General features: G+C 52.2%; 2 protein-coding genes across 4 annotated transcripts in view; one reads left to right on the forward strand and one right to left on the reverse strand.

The window, feature by feature from the left end:
• The window catches only part of LOC116461362 (fer-1-like protein 4), a 48,812-nt gene extending 46,903 nt beyond the window's left edge, over positions 1–1,909 (forward strand). The window contains exons 42-45 of the mRNA XM_032143053.2: positions 178–419; positions 1,019–1,302; positions 1,387–1,487; positions 1,594–1,909. Coding sequence (XP_031998944.2) covers positions 178–419; positions 1,019–1,302; positions 1,387–1,487; positions 1,594–1,783 — 817 coding nt within the window. The 3' untranslated portion in view covers positions 1,784–1,909. The remainder of the gene's footprint in view (positions 1–177; positions 420–1,018; positions 1,303–1,386; positions 1,488–1,593) is intronic.
• A 1,126-nt stretch (positions 1,910–3,035) lies between these two features.
• ERGIC3 (ERGIC and golgi 3) lies at positions 3,036–19,367 on the reverse strand. 3 transcript variants are annotated; one of them, XM_032143054.2, is made up of 14 exons: positions 19,213–19,367; positions 19,005–19,075; positions 18,798–18,885; positions 18,457–18,576; positions 13,772–13,865; positions 12,602–12,767; positions 12,411–12,468; positions 6,272–6,286; positions 5,594–5,625; positions 4,540–4,636; positions 4,398–4,462; positions 3,557–3,693; positions 3,417–3,472; positions 3,036–3,241 (listed from the first exon to the last, which is right to left on the reverse strand). In XM_032143054.2, the coding sequence occupies exons 1-14, from the start codon at positions 19,298–19,300 to the stop codon at positions 3,162–3,164; spliced, it is 1,167 nt and encodes a 388-aa protein (XP_031998945.1). In that variant the 5' UTR covers positions 19,301–19,367; the 3' UTR covers positions 3,036–3,161. The 3 variants fall into 3 exon arrangements, with proteins under 3 accessions (XP_031998945.1, XP_031998946.1, XP_058289026.1); XM_032143055.2 differs by lacking the exon at positions 6,272–6,286; XM_058433043.1 differs by lacking the exon at positions 3,557–3,693 and having other exon boundaries at positions 3,043–3,241.

A 19,367-nucleotide genomic window follows, 5' to 3' on the forward strand; every position in this document is an offset into this window, starting at 1 on the left:
GTAGCTTGCAGGCTGGGTGGGGCAACGGCGGTGCACTAAGGGGGGATTGCAAATGGGTGTGGGCCCTCGGGCTGAGTCTAAAGCCCCGACCCCAGGCCCTCCGTGGTGCTGACAGCTGGGTGAGGAGTGGGTTCTCCATGTAGCTCCAGCCCTGACGCTCACCTGCCCCGGCCCCAGCTGGGTGAAGGGGCTGGAGCATGACAAGCAGGAGACAGACGTTCACTTCAACTCCCTGACTGGGGAGGGGAACTTCAATTGGCGCTTTGTGTTCCGCTTTGACTACCTGCCCACGGAGCGGGAGGTGAGCGTCCGGTGCCGGTCTGGACCCTTCGCCCTGGAGGAGGCTGAGTTCCGGCAGCCTGCAGTGCTGGTCCTGCAGGTCTGGGACTATGACCGAATCTCCGCCAATGACTTCCTTGGTATTACACTGCTTAGCCTTCCCCACCCTCAGCCCCTGCCTCCATCCCTCACCTCCATCCCTCACCTCCATCCCTGCCTCCAGCCCTCACCTCTGTCCCTGCCTCCAGCCCTCACCTCTGTCCCTGCCTCCAGCCCTCACCTCTGTCCCTGCCTCCAGCCCTCACCTCTGTCCCTGCCTCCAGCCCTCACCTCCGTCCCCTGGTTCCCTACTCTGACCCAACCTTGAATCTTGGGATTTTGGACCCGAAGTCTGAAACCTTTGCTTTCTGGCCTAATTACTGAGTTAATCAAACCCAGACCACAGTAACCTCCATTCCCACAGTCTCTGATTCACCTCTGATTTGACCCTAGCTTGTCACCCTGACACTGACTCCATAGCCTTTGGTCCTTGGCACTCTGATTCCAATCCTTGGCCCTCTTCCACTGGGAAGTAGCAATGGGTGGACCACTGGGCTGTGGTCTGGGTGGTCTATAGCTGTGGCCTGACCACACACTGCAACTTTCGATGCCCCAACTTACAACCTTGGTGTGTTGCCTCCTCACCCCTGGCACAGAAACTTTGATCCCATGCCTAACCCGGTGTGCTCTGGACTTGCAGGATCCCTGGAGTTGCAGCTACCAGACATGGTGCGTGGGGCCCGGGGCCCCGAGCTCTGCTCTGTGCGGCTGGCCCGCGATGGGGCCGGGCCGAGGTGCAATCTGTTTCGCTGCCGCCGCCTGCAGGGCTGGTGGCCGGTAGTGAAGCTGAAGGAGGCAGAGGACATGCAGCGAGAGGCGCAGGAGGCTCAGGCTGGCAAGAAGAAGCGAAAGCAGAGGAGGAGGAAGGGCCGGCCAGAAGACCTGGAGTTCACAGACACGGGTGGCAATGTGTACATCCTCACGGTGGGTGCCCGTGGGCAGAGGCCAGGCTGAGCTGGGGCCTGAGCCCACCCTCTGCTCCCAGTGATGCAGGAGTGTCTTTTTTAGGGCAAGGTGGAGGCAGAGTTTGAGCTGCTGACTGTGGAGGAGGCCGAGAAACGGCCAGTGGGGAAGGGGCGGAAGGAGCCAGAGCCTCTGGAGAAACCCAGGTGAGTCAGGCACGGGGGCCGGGGCCGGGGCCACAGCCTGGGCCGACGGGGAGGTGGGGGTGGCCAAGGGGCTTCCTCCTCATCCTGGGACCACCCTTCTCAACAGCCGCCCCAAAACTTCCTTCAACTGGTTTGTGAACCCGCTGAAGATCTTTGTCTTCTTCATCTGGCGCCGGTACTGGCGCATCCTGGTGCTGCTGCTGCTGCTGGCGCTGCTCACCGTGTTCCTCCTCCTGGTCTTCTACACCATCCCTGGCCAGATCAGCCAGGTCATCTTCCGTCCCCTCCACAAGTGACTCTCACTGACCTTGGACACTCACCCAGGGTGCCAACCCTTCAATGCCTGCTCCTGGAAGTCTTTACCAACGTGAGCTACCCCAGAGTCTAGTGCTTCCTCTGAATAAACCTATCACAGCCACTGACCCGTGATCACGTGCTATGCAAGGCTGGCTCCAGATGGCAGAGAACAGCAATGTTCTTGGGTGACCTCAGGTGCTGGGGACTTCCTTGAAGAATGCACAGGGATAGAAGGCTGCCCCCATCCCCACCACAGGGAAGAAAAGGGCCCCGGCAGCTGAGTTATCACACCCTCTGAGCAACTCCACCACTGCTCCTGCTCCCGCTGGTGGCCAGGTCCCTCTCACCTAATCTGTTTCTGGCTTCCACCGCTCCAGGCCAGCTAAGGACCTGACGGACTCCATTAACCTGTCCATTCCTCACCATCCCTGAGAGAGGCTTCCATCGAGCTGGATCTCGGGTCTGACTCCAGAAGTTCTGCTGTCACTACCTGACTTCGCTTCCTTTCCCCTCTTGCTTTTCCCCTGCCACAGTCTTGCATCAACATTCAAGACATGATCTGATAAACTGGCTGTTTGTTTAGGTACCCCTGGCTCTGTAGGCTGTAGACTGGTGCGGTCGCTGGGCCCTGGTTCTCCACATGTATCCAGAGTTCTAATGGGAAACCCTGATTAGGCCCCAAGCCAGGGGTCTGGTGCTGGCCCTGCTGCAGAATGGCCACTGCTACTTTCGCACCTCAGTGTTCAGTTTTGCTTCCATCTAGGAGACTGCAGAGGACCTGGAGGGACTCCTCTCTGCAGTGCGAGCCAGCGCGGGGCTTGGCACAGAGTGGGATCTGGGAGTGTGAGAGGATCAGGTGTATTGAGCCCAGGGTGGCGGAGAGCGGCCCCAGCTTTACCCATCAATGAAGAAGTGCCAAGCCCCAATATGCACTCAGGGCCCTGAATTAGTGGCCTGGGGTTGATCACTCATGAGCCTGGGGGCCATGGTGACTCCAGGAAGCTCACATTGAAAAGGTCCATCTGAGCCCTGGGGCTGAACCCAAGAGGCCTGAGGACCACAGTGGAGGAGGGACCTAGGACAGGGCTGTGGGCTGGACATGAGTCTGGTTTGAATAACCCCCGTTAACTAGGGGATGCCCATGTGGGGCTCCCGAGGGCTCTGGGCCCCGATCCGTCAGTCACAATTGCCTTCAATGAGTAGCCAGGATCAGGCTCTGGCCACGACAAGGATCACACAGAGACCAGTGAGTACTATCACAATCAATAGATTTATCAACCTGGGGCTGGGGCTGACCGAGGAGGTGGAGGGTGGCAGAGGCTGGGGGACAACCACAGGCCAGGGAGAAAGAGGAGATAGAGGAAGCGCCGAGGGTGACTACGTTGTCTTCCCTAGATCAATTTTCTTCTGGATGGCTCGTGCTGAGTGGTAGATGAGCGAATCGATGAGTCCAGCCACTGGGAGGGAGACAAGGGCTGGCACTGGCCCAGTGGGGGCCTTGGCTTTTGATGCTGAGAGCCTTGTCACTTAACTGGCCAGGTCAGCATCTGACCCTTCACCCCTAACCAAACCTGGGGTACCCAGGCTTTACCCTCCCCACCCCACAGCTCACAGACGCCCTGGGCCTCTTACCTGTGAACATGCCCCCAATGATGGCGCACACGCCTGTCAGGAAGTGGGTGAAGGACCTGGTAGAAGGAGAGGGCGGGCTCAGCAGGCACCCTCCTCCCTCAGGCCCAGGCCCCCAGAGGCCGCTTTGCCCCCACCCTCACCTGTGCTTCTCTGTCAGCTTCACCATCATGGGCGAGAGCTCATAGAGGACGAAGACTCCAGGAAGGCCTTGGTCGCCCAACAGCCCATTGGCGACCTTCTCATGTCTGGTCACAGAGAACTGATTTGTCCTCAGCACCTGGGGTGGGACGGGAGCCTGGGCCAGGGCTAGGGCTAGGACCTGGCTCCAGCCACCATCAGCCCCACCCCTGCTCCTTCCCCTTTCCTGTTGAGCCTTGACCGTGTAGGGAGAGAACACAGCACTGTGCTAGTGGCCCGCACTGCAAGGCCTGGCCCGCCAGACCCCCTCTCCTAGCCCTGGCCTCAGCTTTCCCCTCCAGGTGCCAGCTCTTTACAGTTTACCTATCCTGGCAGCATTTGGTGGGTGTTCTCACGGGGGTCCAGGCTGAGAAGCAGCTCTCCAAAGACGCACCACCAAGGCTGACCTGACTTCCTCTGCCCTCAGCCCCTCGCATCCTGCCACTCTGCTGGGATGCTGCTCCACAGGCCAGGGAAGCCTCGGGAGCGGGTCCACACAGGCTTGCCCTGCCTAACCCCTAGCCCAGGCAGACCACAGGGGACAGTGAGGCAGGTAAACGGTGGGCACTGGAGGAACGGATGGAGGCGGTCAGGGCAGCAGAAAGAGCAGGCGCTTTGAATCTGACAGCCCCAGGCCTGCACTCTGCCTGGGGGGGCAAATCCCCCACTCTCTCTGTGCCTCAGTCTTTCATCCGCCATGTGAGGACAAGGCAGCTTTCACTCCTCAGGCTGACGGAACGAAATGCAGGAACTCCAGTGCTTGGCACCGCGCAGGAGACTCTGGTAGGGAGCTCCCTGACTCACCTCTCCGTCCACCTTCATGTACACAGTGGGCACCACCTTCACAAAGTACTGGAACATCATGGAGGCTGAGGGGAAAACAAAGCACTGGGTATGGGTGCCCGGCTGGCCTTCTGCAGCTGGGGGCTGCCTCCCGGGCTGGTACCTTGGGGCGCAGTGACATTGGTGTGGTCCAGGGGGTTCACGATGCCTGGATAGTCCTCCCCAAATGACAGGTGCTGGATGTAGTGGGTCATGTTGATCTGCAAACAACACCATCCAGATCTCATCCAAAGTTCTGATGACAGTAGCAGACAGGGACACCTGGGTCTGTCTGCGGAGATGTGGGAGGAAGGGGAGGCTATGGTCCTAAGGGGACAACCTCCCCAAGACAGGAATCCCCCATTCCCCACCTAGAAACTCCTCCTTCCACAGCCTGCAAACTCCTGGGGTTCTAGATTTTTTTTTTTTTTTTTTTGAGATAAGGTCTCACTCTGTTGCCCAGGCTGGAAGAGCAGTGGCGTGACCTTGGCTCACTGCAGCCTCGCCTCCTGGGTTCAAGCGATTCTCTTGCCTCAGCCTCCTGAGTAGCTGGGATTACAGGCATGAACCACCATGGCTGGCCAGGTTCCAGATTTCTTAAAATACCAGCTTCACTTGTACGTTAGGCACACAGAGTAGCAGGTGCTGGCTTTGCCTGGAGGCCTAGGCTGGAGGCTATGAACCCCCAGATGCACTCCCTTCCTGCTCCCTTGTGTATCAGACTCAGCCACTAGAAGGATCTTTCCAAAAATGCAAATCTGGTTATGTCATGACCCTGCTTAAAGAAGGCCAACAGCTTTCCACTGTTCTCATGAGAAAGACATGATTCCTCAGCGTGGCCTCTGAGTCCGGTGTGGTCTGGTCCCTGCCGACTTCTCCAGCCTCACCCATCCACACCTGCCCTGCAGTTCCTTAGAAGGGCCATGCTCCCGCCTGACCTTGCGCTGAGGCTCTGTCTGTCTAGGATGCTCTTATCCAACCCCAATCTTGCCCCTAGCCTGCTCAGAGCTCAGTTCAAAAGTCACTCTCACTTAACCCTCAGGCTGGATCCCCATTCAGAACATGGTGTATTTTTCTATATGCACTACCCCATCCCAGGATGTTCCTACAAGGAAATGAATGCAGCAACCAAGCCTCCCACCCCCACCTGCCCTCCATGGTTTCCATCTGGTACGTACGTTGTCAAGGCCAAAGCTCTGCAAGTCATGGACTAGGAGAGAAGGGAGAAGGCGTCATTAGTAGGAGCAGCATTGGCCGCCTCATTACTCCCCCTGGACTGCAAACCACCTGTCTTCTCTGACCCCTCATTCTTTCTCCAGCGTGGCACCTCCTGGTCCTGCTTAAGGACAGCCAGAAAGAGCAAGCCTTGGGCCTGTGTGAGAGTTCACGCCCTCCTCAGGAGTCATTAGAACAGACGCTGGTTCCTCCCTGACGTCCACAGGGAACTGTAGGCCTTGACTACCACCATGGCCCTGCCTGCATCTCCGGAAACAAAACCCACTGACTATGGGCTCTCACTAGCTAGAGCTGATGGCAAATCACTGAACCTCAAAGTGAGGTGGGACCTGAGAATGCCATCCACACTTTCCCTGCCTCCACCCTCAAAGCTCCCCAGAGGAAATCCCATGGGGACCCTGTAACAACTGTTCCAGAACAATTTATTCCTGCCCTCTAGCCTCAATCCCTCCTGCTGCAAGGAACCATACTTCAAAGATACATCCCAGACCTTTGTACAGTCACCCAGCAGCCAGGTCAGAGGAGACCCAATCACAGCCCCATCCAACCTCCCCCCATCCTGGTAGGGCAGGCTGCTCCAGAAGTAGGGGCTTGGCCTCCATGGGGGCAGGGCCACTTACTCTCCACAGCATGTACTGCAGCATGGGGGAGGGAGGAGAGAGAAGAAAGATTCAGAGCTTCACAATGAGAACTATGAGAGCAAGATATGTGGCAGGAGGGGAGACTGGAACATTCAGCCTCAGCAACACAGTCTGGCCCCAGCTAACAAGCCTCCTCCTGGGCCCCTCCTCGAGAGTGAACTAATCTGGCCAGAGAGGAGCAAGAGAGATAGTGGCCTAGGAAGGACAAGAGGCCTGGAGCCCAAAGAGCCAAGTTCTTGACTGTGTGGCCTTGGGCAAATCACTTGCCCTTTCTGGGCCTCAGTGTTCTCCTTTGCAAAGGGCTGTCCTAAGGATCACGTGGGATCTAACATGGAAAAATACTTGTAAACTTTACTCTGTAAGAGATTATTACCCACCCCGGCCCCCATCAACAAGGATGTTAGAAACTCACTCCCAGGCCTCAATTCAGCCAGATCTCTGGCCTTGGGCAACTGTACCTTTGCATTTCTATATCCTTCCAAATACAGTGCACCCCCGGCCCCGGGATCCACAAGTCTAACAGTCCCAGGCTGAGAGGCTGCCACTCTGGCTGTGTGTCTACTGAGTGCCCGCCAGACCTTGTGTCAACAGCTTGACACTGATCATCTTCCTACCATCCCAGCAAGACCCTTTTCTCCCAGCTTCCTCCAGAGTGAAGAGGGGGTTCCAGAGTTCTGCAGGGTCCTCCAGCCCCCACACTGGCCCCTCCTCAACACAGCCCCACCCCCACAGACTGCCCTGAAGACCAGCAGAGCTACCCTCCAGGGGGCCCTTTCCTCCTGTTCACTTCAACCACTTTGAGAGGCTATCTTCATACCCTGGGCTCTGTCACTGTGCGGCTCTGTCCATCCTTTACTGTGACCCCAACTCCCACCTTCCCCAGCCCTGCCTTTAACCCCTGGGTTCCTCTTTACTTTCTTGCTTCAGCCTGGCTCTTCCTTTCAGGCAGTAACTCCCTGGCATCCCCTCAACGCGCGACTATCTTCTCTCCATACACAACCTCCTCCCTGGCCTAAAGAGAAGTCTTTCTTGCTCCTTACTGCCACTTCCAGATCACTTTCCCTTTATCTGCCTTAAAAATGCACAATGGCTCACATCTGTAATCCCAACACTTTGGGGGGCCAAGCGGGAGGATCGCTTGAGCCCAGGAGCCTGTGCAACATGGCAAGACCCTGTCTCTGCAAAAAAAAAAAAAATTAGCCAGGCATGGTGGCATGTGCCTGTGGTCTCAGCTCCTTGGGAGGCTGAGGTGGGAGGATCTCGAGTCCAGGAGGTCAAGGCTACAGTGAGCTAAGATTGCACCACGGCACTCCAGGCTCAAAAAAAAAAAAAAAAAAAAAAAAAATCCCCAGCTTTGAAGCTCAGGGCAAAGCAGCCCTGCTTGTTTCAGTCACCTAGATATCGATATGGAACCTCCAGAACAGTTTCCCATGCCATTTTTCAACAGCTTGGACAACTGCCTGTCACTCTCTCCTGTACTACCTCTGTCACACTTTCTAGTGATTTCCATATCCACGTAGATGATCCTTCCAGTACCCGGGCCTCCCAGTTCCTGGACATCCTTTCCTCCCTGATCTTGTGCTCTGCCTACCTGAGCCACTTGCTCTGTTGGCCATTCCCTAAACTTTGTCATTAACAAAGCCCCTTCTGTGACTTCAATTTTAAGCAACTCATGCTCCACCAGCTTTCTAATTTCCTCCAGTCCCCCAATTCCAATAACTTGTTGATACCACACTCAGGACTTGCAGTCCCTTGTTCCTCCTGCCCCCTCACTGGCTTCCCCACATCCTGTCTTTCCTCCTTTCCTAGCTTATATGCTGTGGTCCAGAATCAAGATGACTTCTTTACATATTTGACTCCCTCACCTCTGCAGGCACCTGGCAACACCAAACCCCAGGCGATTGCAATGTTCTGTTGACTGAGTCCATTCCCACACAGACAACCACGCTGACCGCTCTCTTTGCATTCACAGCCGCAGACTCCAGGGAGGCCCTAGTGCTGCATTAGTCCTACTCAATCTCCCCAGTCCACGCACTCTTCCACCCCCAAATGACCAGTCACACCTTTTCTTCTTTCAAATCTCCAACATCTGTGGGCAGCAAGCCACCCAGGCGCCGAGGCAAGAGACCGAGGACACGAGCTGTTCCAGTATAATAAAATATAAAACAAGAATAGTCATACCAGATATAGATCTTAGATATGATTATATATGAATATCATTAATCATTAGTTGGCAGTAATTACTATTTATCCCAATATTATAATAATCCCTGCTCTATAATCTTAACCTAGGAAAAACCAGGCCATACAGAGATAGGAGCTGAGGGGACATTGTGAGGTGTGACCAGAATACAGGAGTGCGAGCCTTCTGTTATGCCTGGACAGGGCCACCAGAGGGCTCCTTGGTCTAGCGGTGACGCCAGCATCTGGGAAGATGCCCGTTACCAGGCGGACCGTGGTCTAGCGGTAGCAAAAGGTGTCAAGCAACAACACCCACTACTAGCAGACTGGGAAAGGGAGTCACCCTTTCCCCGGGGGAGTTTTAGAGAAGACTCTGCTCCTCCACCTCTTGTGGAGGGCCTGACACCAGTCAGGCTTGCCCGCAGTTATCCGGAGGCCTAACCGTCTCCCTGTGATGCTGTGCTTCAGTGGTCACGCTCTTAGTCCACCTTCATGTTCCATCCTGTACACCTGGCTCTGCTTTCTAGATAGCAGCAGTAAATTAGTGAAAGTACTAAAAGTCTCTGATATGTAGAAACAATGGCGTAAGCCGTCTTTCTCTTTGTCTTCTCTCTCTGCCTCGGATGCCAGGCAGGGAAGGGCCCCCTGTCCAGTGGACACGTGACCCACGTGACCTTACCTATCATTGGAGAAGACTCACATTCTTTACCCTGCCCCTTTTGCTTTGTATACAATAAACAACAGCGAAGCCAGACATTCGGGGCCACTGCCGGTCTCCGCGCATTGGTGGTAGTGGTCCCCTGGGCCCAGCTGCCTTTTATCTGTTTGTCTTGTGTCTTTATTTCTGCACTCTCTCGTCGCCGCACACAGGGAGAGACCCACCGACCCTGTGGGGCTGGTCCCTACAACACCTCCCTCTCTCCTCATTCTCAACTGAGGACCTTCCTTCCTACAACACGGAGAAGACGGGAAGACTCAGAAGAGACTCTCCATGTACTTCTGCCACCCCAGCTACCACCCTACCTGTTCCTACAGAGCCTGCCCTTCCTCCTATTGCTAAGTTTGGCCTTTCCACGTGTGTAAGGCACTAGATTCTGTCTTCTTTCTCCTTCTCCAGGACTTCACTCAGGTCACTGTTTGTCTCGTCTCTGGAGCATCACTTATGCTCTCTTTAGTCGATCATTTCCAACAGCATATTAACATCCTGCTACATCACCCTCCTCAGAAAAGCCTCCCTCGATTCCACATTTCCCTCCAGCTTCAGCTCATGCTCTCTCCTCCCCTAGGCAATTTCCACTATAGAGCTGTCAATACTCACTCGCTCCAACTCCTCCCCCATTCCCTCCCGAACCCACTCTAGGGTGGTCCTATCACAGCCCTCAAATGACTCAGTCAAGGCTATAAGTGACTATTGCATGTACATCCCATGGTCAATTCCTGCTCGACATCCAGAAGCATCTGATGTGGTATTTGAAACACCCGTCCGTGGCTGGCAGGATGCCACACTCCCGGCTTACACTCCTCCTCCAGTCTCCCCTACCAATTCCCCCTGACACCCTTGGCCTCTAATGTGGGAGGCCTGGCACCCAGCCCTTTGGGCTTCCCTTCCTCTCCATCTGCCCTCACCTCCAGGGTGATTTCATCCAGTCCCACGGCTCTATACACACGCTGATGACGCCAACACCTGCATCTCCAGGCAAGTCCTCTCCCTGAACTCCAGGCTTGAATGGAAAACTTACTTGACACTTTGGGTATCTAGAAGGACACCCAGATGCTATTGGTCTGAACACGTCAAAAGCCAAATGTCAGCTGTACGATCCCATTTCCGAACATCTAAACCTGCTCTGAGTCTCCTCATCTTGCTAAATGGCAACTCCATCCTTTTTTTTTTTTTAAATGGAGATGGAATCTCACTCTGTCGCCCAGGCTGGAGTGAAATGGCACGATCTCGGCTCACTGCAACCTCCGCCTCCTGGGTTCAAGCAATTCTCCTACCTCAGCCTCCCAAGTAGCTGGGACTACAGGCGCATGCCCCCACGCCCAGCTAATTTCTTGTATTTTTTAGTAGAGACAAGGTTTCACCATGTTGCCCAGGCTGGTCTCAAACTCCTGAGCTCAGGCAATCCACCCGCCTCAGCCTCCCAAAGTGCTAGGATTACAGGCAACTCCATCCTTCTTACTACTCAGGTACAAAACTTTGGAGGCATCCTTGACTCCTTTTTCCTTTATCCCTCATGCCCATCAGGAACTCTTCTCAGCTCTACCTTCAAAATACATCCAGAAGCCAGTCACTTCCCACCACTTCCACTGCCAATCTGGGCTAAGCCCCACCATCTTTTGCCTGGATTGATCACTGCAACAGCCTCCTAACAGACCTCTCTGATTCTGTCCTTTCCCCTGCCCATTCTTGTCCACAGAGCAGCTGGAGAGCTTTTAAGCACCCGGCCTCTCTCACTTCATTTCTAAGCATGCTCCTCTGCTCCATCCACCCTAACATTCTTACTGTATCTTGAACTTGCCAAGCACATTCTAGCCTTAGGAATTTGCATTTACTGTTCTCTCTGCTTGTAACACTTCCTCCCCAGACATCCACATGGCTGGCTTCCTCACTGTCTTCAGGTCTTTGCTCAAATATTACCTCATCAAAGAGTCTTTCCCTGACCTCCATATTTAAAATAGGACCCTCACTGCCCTACCCTAGCCCCTCCCCACTAACATCTTTATCCTGCCTTGCTTTGGTCCATATGACTTAACAGCATCTGATATACCATATACAGATGCTCCCTGACCTACACTGGGGTTACGTCCCAATAAACCCATTCCAAGTTGAAAATATTGTAAGTCGGCCAGGTGCGGTGGCTCCTGCCTGTAATCCTAGCACTTTGGGAGGCCGAGGTGGGCAGATTACTTGAGGTCAGGAGTTCAAGACCAGCCTGGCCAACATAATGAAACCCCATCTCTACTAAAAATACAAAACTTAGCTGGGTGTGGTGGCACACACCTGTAGACCCAGCTACTCAGGAGGCTGAGATAGGAGACTCACTTGAACCCGGGAGGTGGAGGTTGCAGTGAGTCAAGATCACGCCACTGCACTCCAGCCTGGGCGACAGAGTGAGACTCTGTCTCAAAAAAAAAAAAAAAGAAAAAGAAAAAATATCGTTAAGTGAAAAATGCATGTAATACCCATCATAAAGTAAAAAATTGCAAGCTGAACCATTGTTAATTGGGGACTATTTATATTTTATATACTTATTGTCTATTTCTTTACTAGAATGTTCTGAGGGCACAGACTGTTCACTACTGTACCCTTAGCAACTAGACTAGTAGGTGATTACTAAATATTTTGTGAATGCATGAATGAATGAATGAATGAGAATAAATCTCATTTGTTCACCCCAACAGCCCTGTGAGTGGGTACTATTATCATCATCCCCATTTTACAGAAGAAGCAACTAAATAGGGCTCAATATTTCCCAAATATGACATAGCTCAGGAGTGGCAGAACCTGTGCTCCAACCTAGCTCTGCTTCTCCCAAAGCCTCATGCACTGGTCATCGTTGGACAGTGGGGGCTACCATTTCAACAAGCACCTACCACAAGCCAGGCTCCGTGCCATCATCTTTAACCTGCACACACGCCCTGTGAGATAAGTGCTCTCATCACCATTTTATAAAGTAGAAAATAGGAGTCAAAAAGATTAAGAAACCTTCTCAAAGTCACACAGCCAGTAAGGTCTGAAACTGGTATCTGAATGCAGGCAGTCTGGCTCCTCAGCCTGTGCTCTTAGCCACCGTGCCAAACTGCTGCCCTGAGATGAAGGCCTGCTCTGGCCAAATGGTTGCCCAAGACAAATGAGCAGCAGGCAGGAGGGGACCACTCAAACTCACCAAGAAGGTGGCCAGCATCTAAATCTCCCCAGCTAGTGCAGATCACTCACCGTGCACATGGGACTGCTGGAAGCTCTTCCCAGGGGCAAAGTGGAAGTTTCCGGCCACCTGTAAGGAACATTCTCTCTCATTCTCTGGCTGTGTCCTCCTTTTGCCTACTCAGGGCCTGAGTGGGCCCTCAGTTCCTAGCGGAGCTTGCCCAGCCCAGCTGGCCCTATCTTGCCTTGATCCCTCCTGATACCTTATTGACTTCCAAGAAGCCATACACCTGGCAGCCTTCATTCTTCTGCTCCTGCATCTTCTGGCTGAAGCCCTCTCGCCGGCACTGCTCAATAGTATCTGGGTTCTTGAAGGCCCAGCCTCGACGGCGATATGCCTCCCGCACATCTTCACAGGTGTTACAGCACCTGTAGGGCAAGGAGTGACAGTCAGAGTGTTAAAGAGGCATAAGTCCAGTGCTGGCATCTGGGGAAATAGAGCCCGAGCAGCTCTGCCTGCTAATGAAGGCTCTGCTAGCCTCATCCCTGACCACCAAACATTCTCCAAATGTGTTTCCTCAGTGGCAGAAGGACTGTTTTCTTTTTTTAATTTTTAAAATTTTTTGTAGAGATAGGGTCTTGCTATGTTGCCCAGGCTGGTCTCAAACTCCTGAGCTCAAGTGATTCACCTACCTCGGCCTCCCAAAGTGCTACGGATTACAGGTGTGAGCCATTGTGCCCAGACTAGGACTGTGAAAAATACATATTCCCATTCTGTTTGAAGTGATGACAAGTTTTAGGACAGAGAGTGGTGACCGCATGACACTGTGAAGATACCTAATGCCACTGAGTTGCACACTTAAAAATGGTTAAAATGGTAAATTTTATGTCACATATTTTTCCACAATAAAAAAAAATCTAAGTACACATTCCCAGGCCCCACTCCAGACCTGCCGAATCAGTCTTGCGGAAGTCAGGGCCTGGGAAACAGCAGCAGTTATCAGATACTGAGGGTCTAATAATCTGGGCCGGACCTTCCACCTCAGTGCTTTACATACAGTATACAGCTAATCCATATGTGACTCTTATGAGAAGATGTTATTATCATCCCTCTTCACATAGAGAGGTTACATGGCTCGGCCCAAGGAAACGGGTAGAACCCAGGCAACTGGACTCCAGAGACCACCTTTGAACCATTTCTCTAGATGGAAGAGCAGAGACCACTTCAGCTTCATCTCTAGGTCTGCAGCTCCCAGGTAGGGCCTGGTTACAAAGCCTCAGTCATTTGCACCAGGATCAATGACAGAGGCACATACCCTGCCCACTCTAGATTCTTGGTCTGACCTCCCCACCTGCCACAGTCTGACTGAGGCTGAGGCTGACTGACAGATGGTGCCTGATGGGAACCCTGCTCCCGCTCCCCACCGGCTCACTTGATATCTTCTGCCTCAGCACCATAGCAGCTCTCACAGCGATCAGGGTCCAGGGAGTCAGGGTCAAACACCGTCACCTCGACCTTCCCAAGCTCTAAGGGGAGGGGAGAAGCAGAGGCATCAGCTGGGGCCAGACACAGTGAAATCGGTGGCCCCAGTCCCTGCACAAGCCCTTTGGCCAGTGGCCTGGGGATAATAAAATTTATAGTAACTAATATTCATATAGTACATGCTACAGGTCAGGCATTAAGCACTTCTACACACATATCAATTCTTTTAATAAAAGAAACAGTAAGAAAACAGTCAACAGTAAATACTGAACATTAGCTGGGTACAGATCACTGTACTTCACAACCATCATCTCATTTCATCCTCACAATGACTCTCTGAGGGTGGAGGTAACTATCCCTGTTTTACTGAGAAGATGCTGAGGCTCACTGATGAGAAGTGACTTTGCCCAATGCAACCGAGGAAACAGATTTCAGCTAATTCCAACGTGTATGCCACTAACCTCTTGCCATGACGCCTCCCCTCAGCCCTCTCCCTCTGCACCGGCTCCTTGCCTCACTCTAGTCACCCCATCATAACTGGTGATTTCAATACTGAATACTGACCTCCCGACTCATGATAATCTTTTGATTTTGCCATCTCACCTCAGTTGCCCATTTCCATACTCATACCTAGATCCTGTCATTGCCAATAAATGCAAATCTTCCAAAATTCAACTTCAAGTGTCTGAGTCTTCAACTACTTACCCTTATTTTCCAAGTTCATTATTTAGTCCCTGAAATCCACCAATTCTTTGACACTACTGACACTATCATGTCCTCACTTCCCTCCTGAAATCCCATGGTCCACTGTAATTATTCTCTTGCACATAACCACAACTCCCTGTTCCTCTCGTCTTTCGTTTTACAAATCCAGCAAAACCCACACCCTGGTTCCATTCAACTCTCTGTACCTACTTCTTGCCTGAAGCTCCCTTAGGACTGCCTGGCAATTCCACTTCATTTCTCTAATCAGTTCACTCTCCCACTCTCTAAGGTGACTTAGACCTTCTCCTCTCTCCTTAGGCTCCCAAAACCCCTTCCTCTTACTTCACTTAGCTAATGTCCTTGCTTTCAATTTCCACTAAGAGAAGCAACAGAACTTCACTTGCTCTCACCACCAAACCCACCATCTCACCACTTTCTCCTTCAGACCCCACCCCATTTCTCAGCTCTCCCTTACAGTGAAACTCCCAAGAGTCACCTATAGGTAATGTCTCCACTTCCTTTATTGCTCTTTGATCCGATTTCCATCCTCAACAGTATCAAAATTGTTCCTTTCAAAGTCTCCAGGAATCTCTGTGTTGCTAATTTCAATGGTCAATTCTCACTCCTCATTTTACTGGACTATCAGTAGCTTCTGATACAACTGCTCACTCTCTCTTCTTGAAACTCTCTCCACTTGGCTTTTGGGACACCTCTTGGTTCTTCTATGCCAATGGCTAATCCGTCTCAATCTTCCTTACTGTCCTGACTTTTAAATATTGGAGATGCCCAGGGTACAGGCCCTAGACCTCTCCTCTACCTACATTTACTCCCTAGGTTTCCTCACTTAGTCCAATTGTTTAAACTACTCTGTACCTGCTGATAACTCCTCTAAATTCTAGACTGGTACATCTAATTGACTCTTAATATCACCAGAGTATAAAATAGGAACCCCAAATTTAACATACCCCAAACCTGAGATTCCTCTTTCCCACAAATCCTGACCTTACTCTGTGGAAGCTAGTTTCCAAGATGTCCTCAATGATCCCCACTTCCTAGTATTCACACCCTTATGTAGTCCTCTCCCATAACGAATAAGGCTGACCTGCGTAAGCACTAGTATATTGCAGAAATGACGGTGTACAACTTCTGAGGCTGGGTCATAAAAAAGGTTACAGGTTTTTTTGTTGTTGAGACGGAGTTTCACTCTTGTTGCCCAGGCTGGAGTGCAGTGGCGTGATCTCGGCTCACTGCAACCTCTGCCTCTCGGCTTCAAGTGATTCTCCTGCCTCAGCCTCCTGAGTAGCTGGGATTACAGGTGCCCACCACCACATCTAATTTTTTTTTTTTTTTTTTTTTTTGTATTTTTAGTAGAGACAGGGTTTTACCATGTTGGCCAGGCTGGTCTTGAACTCCTGACTTCAGGTGATCCAACTGCCTCAGCCTCCAAAAGTGCTGGGACTACAGGCATGAGCCACCACGCCAGGCCAAAGGTTATGGTTTCTACTTTGTTCTCTCAGCTCACTTGCAAGATCCAAGTGGGGGAAGCCAGTTGCCATGATGTAAGGACACACAAGCAGCCCTACTGAGAGGCCCATGTGGTGAGGCACTGTGGCATCCTGCCAACAGCCCTATGAGTAAGCCCTTTAAAAGCAGATCCCCTGCTGGGCGTGGTGGCCCATGCCTGTAATCTCAACACTTTGGGAGGCCAAGGCGGGTGGATCACCTGAAGTCAGGAGTTTGAGACCAGCCTGGCCACCATGGTGAAACCCTGTCTCTACCAAAAATACAAAAATTAGCTGGGTGTGGTGGCAGGCACCTGTAATCCCAGCTACTCAGAAGGCTGAGGCAGGCGAATCACTTGAAGCCGGGAGGCAGAGGTTGCAGTGAGCTGAGATGGCACCATTGCACTCCAGCCTGGGTGACAGAGCAAGACTCTCAAAAAAAAAAAAAAAAAAAAAAGTAGATCCCCGCACAGCACCAGCCCTTCTGCCACAGCTGCCATTGGAGAGCAGCAGCCATGGCTCTGTGCTACCCACTATGGCTGTGTGCCTCGACAAGGGCCGCAAGGATGACCAAGAACATGAGCAAGCCCAGGCATAGCTGCCGCTGCGGGCGCCTGGCCAAACCTACCAAATTCATGTGGGACATGATCCGAGAGGTGTGTGGTTTCGCCCCGTATGAGCGGCACGCTATGGAGTTACTGAAGGTCTCCAAGGACAAACGGGCCCTCAAGTTCATCAAGAAAAGAGTGAGGACACACATCCGCACCAAGAGGAGGCAGGAGGAGCTGAGCAATGCCCCAGCCATCACGAGGAAAGCCGATGCCAAGAAAGACTGAGCCCCCTGCCCCACCCTCTCTCTGAAATAAAGAACAGCTTGACAGAAAAAAAATAAATTTAAATAAGTAGGCCAGGCATGGTGGCTCATGCCTGTAATCCCAGCACTTTGGGAGGCCGAGGTGGGTGGATCACGAAGTCAAGAGATCAAGACCATCCGGCCCAACAAGGTGCAACCCCGTCTCCACTAAAAATACAAAAAATTAGCTGGGCGTGGTGGCACGCGCCTGTAATCCCAGCTACTCAGGAGGTTCAGGCAGGAGAATCACTTGAACCTGGGAGGCAGACATTGTAGTGAGCCAAGATCGTGCCACTGCACTCCAGCCTGGGCGACAGAGTGAGACTCTGTCTCAAGATAGATAGATAGATAGATAGATAGATAGATAGATAGATAGATAGATAGATAGATAGATAGATAGATCGATCGATCTGGGCGACAGAGTGAGACTCTGTCTCAAGATAGATAGATAGATAGATAGATAGACAGACAGACAGACAGATAGATAACAGATAGATAGATAAAAGTAGATTCTGCAGTGCCCCATCAATCCTTAGATGACTGCAACCTCGTGATATACCCTAATCCCGAATCACCCAAACAAGCCATTCCTAAATTCCCGACCCAGGGAAACTGAAAAAACAAATATTCTATCAAACTACTAACTTTTGGAGTACTTTGTTACACAGCAGTGGATATCTAATAGCCACTCTCCCTCCCACCAAAAAAACCTTCTCCTCCAGTCGTCTCCATCTCAAGTCATTCATTTGCTCAGGCTGAAAGCGTTGGAATCAATAACCATCACTTTGCTCTCTTACACTCCACATCCAATCCTATAGCAAATTATGTTGGTTCCACTGGTGTCCTGCATTAATCTGCTGAAACAACAAATGATAAAACTCCCCACCAGAGTAATCTCTAAGGTGTTAGAAATCCCAGCTTTGAGGACAGTTTTGCTGTGGTGGGAAACTGAGTTAATGGAGGCATTGGGAAGCCACCAAGATAAAGGAAAGGAGGGTAAAAGTGGGTACCCACTCTGTACCAGGCATTTTACACATATTACTTCATTTGATCTTACAATTCCATGTGGTTGGTACTACTGTTTTATCACCACTTTCTAGCTGAAGCTCACAGACTGCAGGAGACAAAGCTAGATGTGAACCCAGGCAATCTGACTTGAGAACCTAAATTCTCATCTTAAACCACCTGCATTCCAAAGGGGAAGAGCATTAAGGGCTGAATTAAGCCAATTGGCTGGGAAAGCAAACACTCAGAGAAGCCTGGGTCCATCTAGACAGTTCTACCAAGGCAAGAGCACATAAGACCTATCTTCAAACCTCTGGTATTCAAACTACCATCTGCAGGTATTGAGGACCTCTGAGAATAATAGCCAAGTAGATTACCTGATTCAATATGTATAGAGGATTTTAGCTCACTCTGACTCTTACTGGCTGGGGGACCCTAGGCAAGTCACTTGACTTCTCTAGCTCTTAGTTGTTTAATGTATCACTATGCCTGCCACAGTTCACTTGCTACCAGGCAGGCTTGGGCACGTCCAGCTTTGGGATCTGAGACCCGGCCCCCTCCCCTGGTTACCATGCCGCTCAGCCTCTGAGCTCACGGGGATGCCATCTTTATCTAGTCGTTGCTTGAAAAGGTTGTGTTCCACATCCAGCTGCTGTTCCCCGGCCACATCCATGGCATCAATACTCAGATCTGGAAGCAGGAAAATCAGGCTAAGGTACTGGGACCCTAGGGACAAGGCGATGTGGGTTTTGGAGGGGAAGGGGATACTGCGCCTGTCTTGGGGCAGAACGGGATTAGGAGAAGGAGGTTGTCCTGGGGTCCAGTCCAAAACCTAAGGGTGGAGGTGTGAATCTGGCAGCCCACATGAGAACCCTGGGTCTCTCCAGTCCCACCCATGGTGAGGTACTCACAGGCACAAGGCATGTGCGGAAAAAGTACATCGATGTTGATCTTCAGTTTATCTCCCCGCGACTTGTCCACGTAGAGTTCAGGATGCACCTGGGGCAGCGCTACCTCAGTAAGACTTGGCCCCAAACGTCTCCTTCCCCACTCCCACCCCTAAAGGTCCTACTCCTAGAATGCCAAGCCCCGCCCACGCACTAAGCCCCGCCCCTTACCTCCGTGGTGAGGTAATACTGCAGCTCGGACAGGAACAGTAGCAGCATGAGAAGGCCACTGACAATGGTCACTGCAGGACAAGGGGCGAGGGTCAGAATGGCCTCGAATCCGCTCCCTCAGACACCGGCAGGCCAGTGAGAGTCCAGGAGCCCGGGCCAAGCTCTAGGACGCCCCCCTTTCCGCGACCCCGGCCCCGCCGCGGCCTACCCGTGGCGCCCCCGCAGGTCTTGACCCGGAAGTCCTCCAAAGTCTTGGGGTAGGCATCGAACTGCTTCAGCTTCCCCAGCGCCTCCATGGGGACCGGCCGGAAAGGGGACGCCAACCGGCCCGCCCCTACAGACTCCCTCTTCCGGCCTGGAGCC

Source organism: Hylobates moloch, unplaced genomic scaffold (assembly GCF_009828535.3).
Source record: "Hylobates moloch isolate HMO894 unplaced genomic scaffold, HMol_V3 SCAFFOLD_21, whole genome shotgun sequence".
Taxonomy (NCBI): domain Eukaryota; kingdom Metazoa; phylum Chordata; class Mammalia; order Primates; family Hylobatidae; genus Hylobates; species Hylobates moloch.